Source organism: Chiloscyllium plagiosum, chromosome 13, assembly GCF_004010195.1.
Source record: "Chiloscyllium plagiosum isolate BGI_BamShark_2017 chromosome 13, ASM401019v2, whole genome shotgun sequence".
Classification (NCBI taxonomy): Eukaryota; Metazoa; Chordata; class Chondrichthyes; order Orectolobiformes; family Hemiscylliidae; genus Chiloscyllium; species Chiloscyllium plagiosum.
In genome coordinates, this window is record NC_057722.1 from 62170379 (window position 1) to 62173997 (window position 3619).

Below are 3619 nucleotides of genomic sequence, written 5' to 3' on the forward strand. Positions count from 1 at the left end.
CACCTATCGCATTCCAACGCCCCTCCCCCAAGTCCCTCCTCCCTACCTTTTACCTTAGCCTGCTGGACACACTTTCCTCATTCCTGAAGAAGGGCTTATGCCCGAAACGTCGATTCTCCTGTTCCTTGGATGCTGCCTGACCTGCTGCGCTTTTCCAGCAACACATTTTCAACACTGAAAGAGGCCCCTTTACAAAGAGGCAAAGCTTCTTTCCATTTACCCTATCTATGTCCCTCATAATTTTGTACTCCTCAATCAGGATTCCCCTCAGCTTTCTGTTCTGAGGAAAACAACCCCAATCTATCTAGTCTCTCTACACAGCTGAAATCCTCCAGCCAAGGCCACATCCGAGCATTGTTGATGGTGCACTCATCCAGGCAAGTTATAATACAAAGGTTATTGGTATTATAACAAAATACGGGGCAAACTGGTTAAAATTTAAACTATAACCCAGAATTAGAAGTATAGCCTATTTAATCTCAAACAAACATGCTCACACATACACAAGAGACGATGTTAACCAAAAAAGGAAAAAACATCCTTATTGACCAATGGTCAGTACACCACCAGCTAGGGTTTGACGAATTCTTACAATTTCATGTTAACAAACTCAAAACTGTTGGCAGCTGCGTAGGACGATCAAACAAAACGTTCGGTTTGCCTGAAAATCAAGCTGGATCTAAATGTTCAGAAATGGTCACAATTCAGTCTTTAACGTTGTGGAAGGTAATCAAAATACTGAGGTGTAGAATTTATTGGACACCCACATTTCAAACAGGAGAGAGAGGGAGAGATTTGCTGCCTACCACTGATTCTTCTGACCACCAGATGTTAAAATCAGAGGAGACAGGAATTAAAGTAAAGAAGCCTCGGTTTCTCTCCTTTAGGTTACACTCTCTCTCTCCTTTCCTTTCCTTCCCTCCTCCTCCAGGTACACAAGTCTCCCTCTTACTGCGGGGGTGCACAGTATTCCCCCTTACCCCGTACCTGTGCTGAAAAGCCGGCCTGATGCTATAGGTGTTCTCCGACATCTCACCGCAGGCCCGGTCGCCCCAGCAACAGGCACTTCCGCCCCGCCACAGCCGGTCCCCGTGCACGTCCGCCCCGCTTGCTGTCCGTCCCCCTCTCGCTCCGAAAGGAACATTTCCCTTCTGCTTAGTTCCGGAATTCAGTTGGTCTCACCACCACCCCTTCCGACAAGCTTACTGCTCCCTGTCAATCCTCTCTGCTGCCCCTGCAACCTCAAAATCAAAACAATCCCTATCTCCTCAGGTGGAGGGATGCTTTTCATCACATTAAAATGTCACAATCCAGAATACAGAGGGCTTCAAATCATATGGGAGCATAGAAGGTCAATATCAGAAAAATGCTCCACAGTGTCAATACCAAGCAAAAATATCTGGAAGACATGATTTGGAGATGCCGGTGTTGGACTGGGGTGTACAAAGTTAAAAATCACACAACACCAGGTTGTAGTTCAACAGGTTTAATTGGAAGCACTAGCTTTCAGAGTGCCATTCCTTCATCAGGTGTTTTTTTAATCTAGAAGACAAGAATGAGAATGCCTAGATGTAAAGTGATTAGTAAAAGCCGCAAATGTGATGTAACAGAATCAATGTTTTTATCCAAAATTTATATTTTCTCAAAGCAAATGACAAAGCTAGTTAACATCTAAACTATAATCTAGAAATCAAATCATATTCCTGTCAATCCCAGACACACTGACCTAACACCCAGTTTTGGGTAGTGATATCCTATAGGTACTGAGATCACTAGAGGTGTATGTAGTACTCAAATTGTGGCCTAACATGATGATTTACACAGTTCCAGCATCAACTCCCTGCTCTTATATTCATATTTTATACAACTGCTAATGAAGTATTCTGTATGCCTCCTTAACAATCTTTTCAATTCATCCTCAGGGATTTGTGGGCATTTATTATAATGTCAGTCATATCCTCCCATTTATTGTGTATTTCTTTGCTTTGCTTGACTTCTTTAAATACTTCACCTCACACTTCTCCAGACTGAATTCCATTTGCTAGTCGTCTGTCCCCCAACCAGTGATATCTTCCTCAAGTCTCCAGCTATGTCCCCCCCACCCCCAAACACCATCCCACCTATGAAACTTGCTGCCAATTTTTATCTCCTGCAAACTTCATGATTATGCCTCCTACAATTCAGTTCAATCATTAACCCTGTACCATAAAAACTAGGGGACTTGAATCGAGTCCTGTGCGCATAGTTCCAGTCACCCATACCTGTCAGTAACTTTTTGCTTCCTGCCATTCAGCCAATTTTGTATCCAGCTTGTTACATCTCCTAAGTTCCAAAAGCTTTTCTTCAAAATCAGTTTGTCACATAGGACCTTATTAAAAGCCTTGCTGAACTCCATGTTGACCACATCAACTGCAGTACCTTCATCAATCAGCCCTGTTACCTCAGCAAAACATTCAAACAAGTTTGTCAGAAATGATCTTTCCCTATCAAACTCAATTTGACAGTCCTCTATTACTCCATGTCTTTCTCATGAAAAGCTTACCCTGTCTCTCAGAATTGATTCCAATGATTTGAACAGTACCAAGATTGACTGACTGACCTGTAATTGTTCAGTCTGTCACTCCTCCATTTTTTAAGCATAGGTACAGTGTTAGCAATTCTCCAATCTTCCAGCACCACACTTGCAGCCAGGGAAGATTGGAAAATGAGTATATCTGTGATTTCCTCTCTGGCTTCTATTTATAGCCTGGGGTGCATTTCTTTGGGCCTTGGGAATTTATTCACTTTTAAGGACACTAATTCCATTAATACTTCCTCTTGACTAATAGTATAATCCCAAATGATTGTAATACTAGACAAGTCAGATCCCGGAGTGAAACCTCGCTTGATAGGTCATAAATTTTACTTCTGCAATCTTGGTACCAAAGTGGTCAGTCGCTGAACATTTTCAAATGAAGCTGCCAATGTACTTTTAATTGAAGAATTTCAAAGTTTATTGCACCCAACAGGATCAGAAAACAATCACTATATTACACAATATAAGAATTATTTGCAAGCGTCTTGTTATAAATATTTGTTATGACACAAAGACAGGCAAACCAAATCAGCCTCCTTATCCCTGTATTTTCAACACATTAAATTTTAAAACATTCAATAACCTCAAAATTAGTCCCAGTGGTCCCTTGAGATATTGTATTCTAGGGCCCTTCACTAACACACTCATAAGCACTTTATGTCTATTCATTCATAACTCCTTTACTAACCCACTCCCATTTCATCATTAATAATTCCCTAGTTTAACACAGTTCCATTCGTTCATAAAACTGCGGTTCTGCAGTATATTTTACTATCATAGGACAGACCAAATTTAAAACAACACTTTCAAACCCATTACTGCATTTTCACACCTTATCAGCCTTTGCTACATCTGAATAAGTGTAGCATACAGAACAATATCATCCCCGCCATCATGTCTCCACAAAACATTATATTATTAATCATCCCTTACCAACCATCTTCCGGACCTGAATACATTATAGAACACCAAGCAGTTTCCCCAAATAGTATGTACTGGTTAAATATCTTTTAACTGGGCCATTATCCCTTTAAGAGACTGGCA

General features: G+C 41.0%; 1 protein-coding gene across 1 annotated transcript in view; it reads right to left on the reverse strand.

Annotated features, from left to right (window-relative positions):
- The window catches only part of dynlt2b (dynein light chain Tctex-type 2B), an 18334-nt gene extending 17242 nt beyond the window's left edge, over positions 1-1092 (reverse strand). The window contains exon 1 of the mRNA XM_043702604.1: positions 988-1092. Within this exon, the coding sequence (XP_043558539.1) occupies positions 988-1031 (44 nt within the window). The 5' untranslated portion in view covers positions 1032-1092. The remainder of the gene's footprint in view (positions 1-987) is intronic.
- Positions 1093-3619: the final 2527 nt, after the last annotated feature.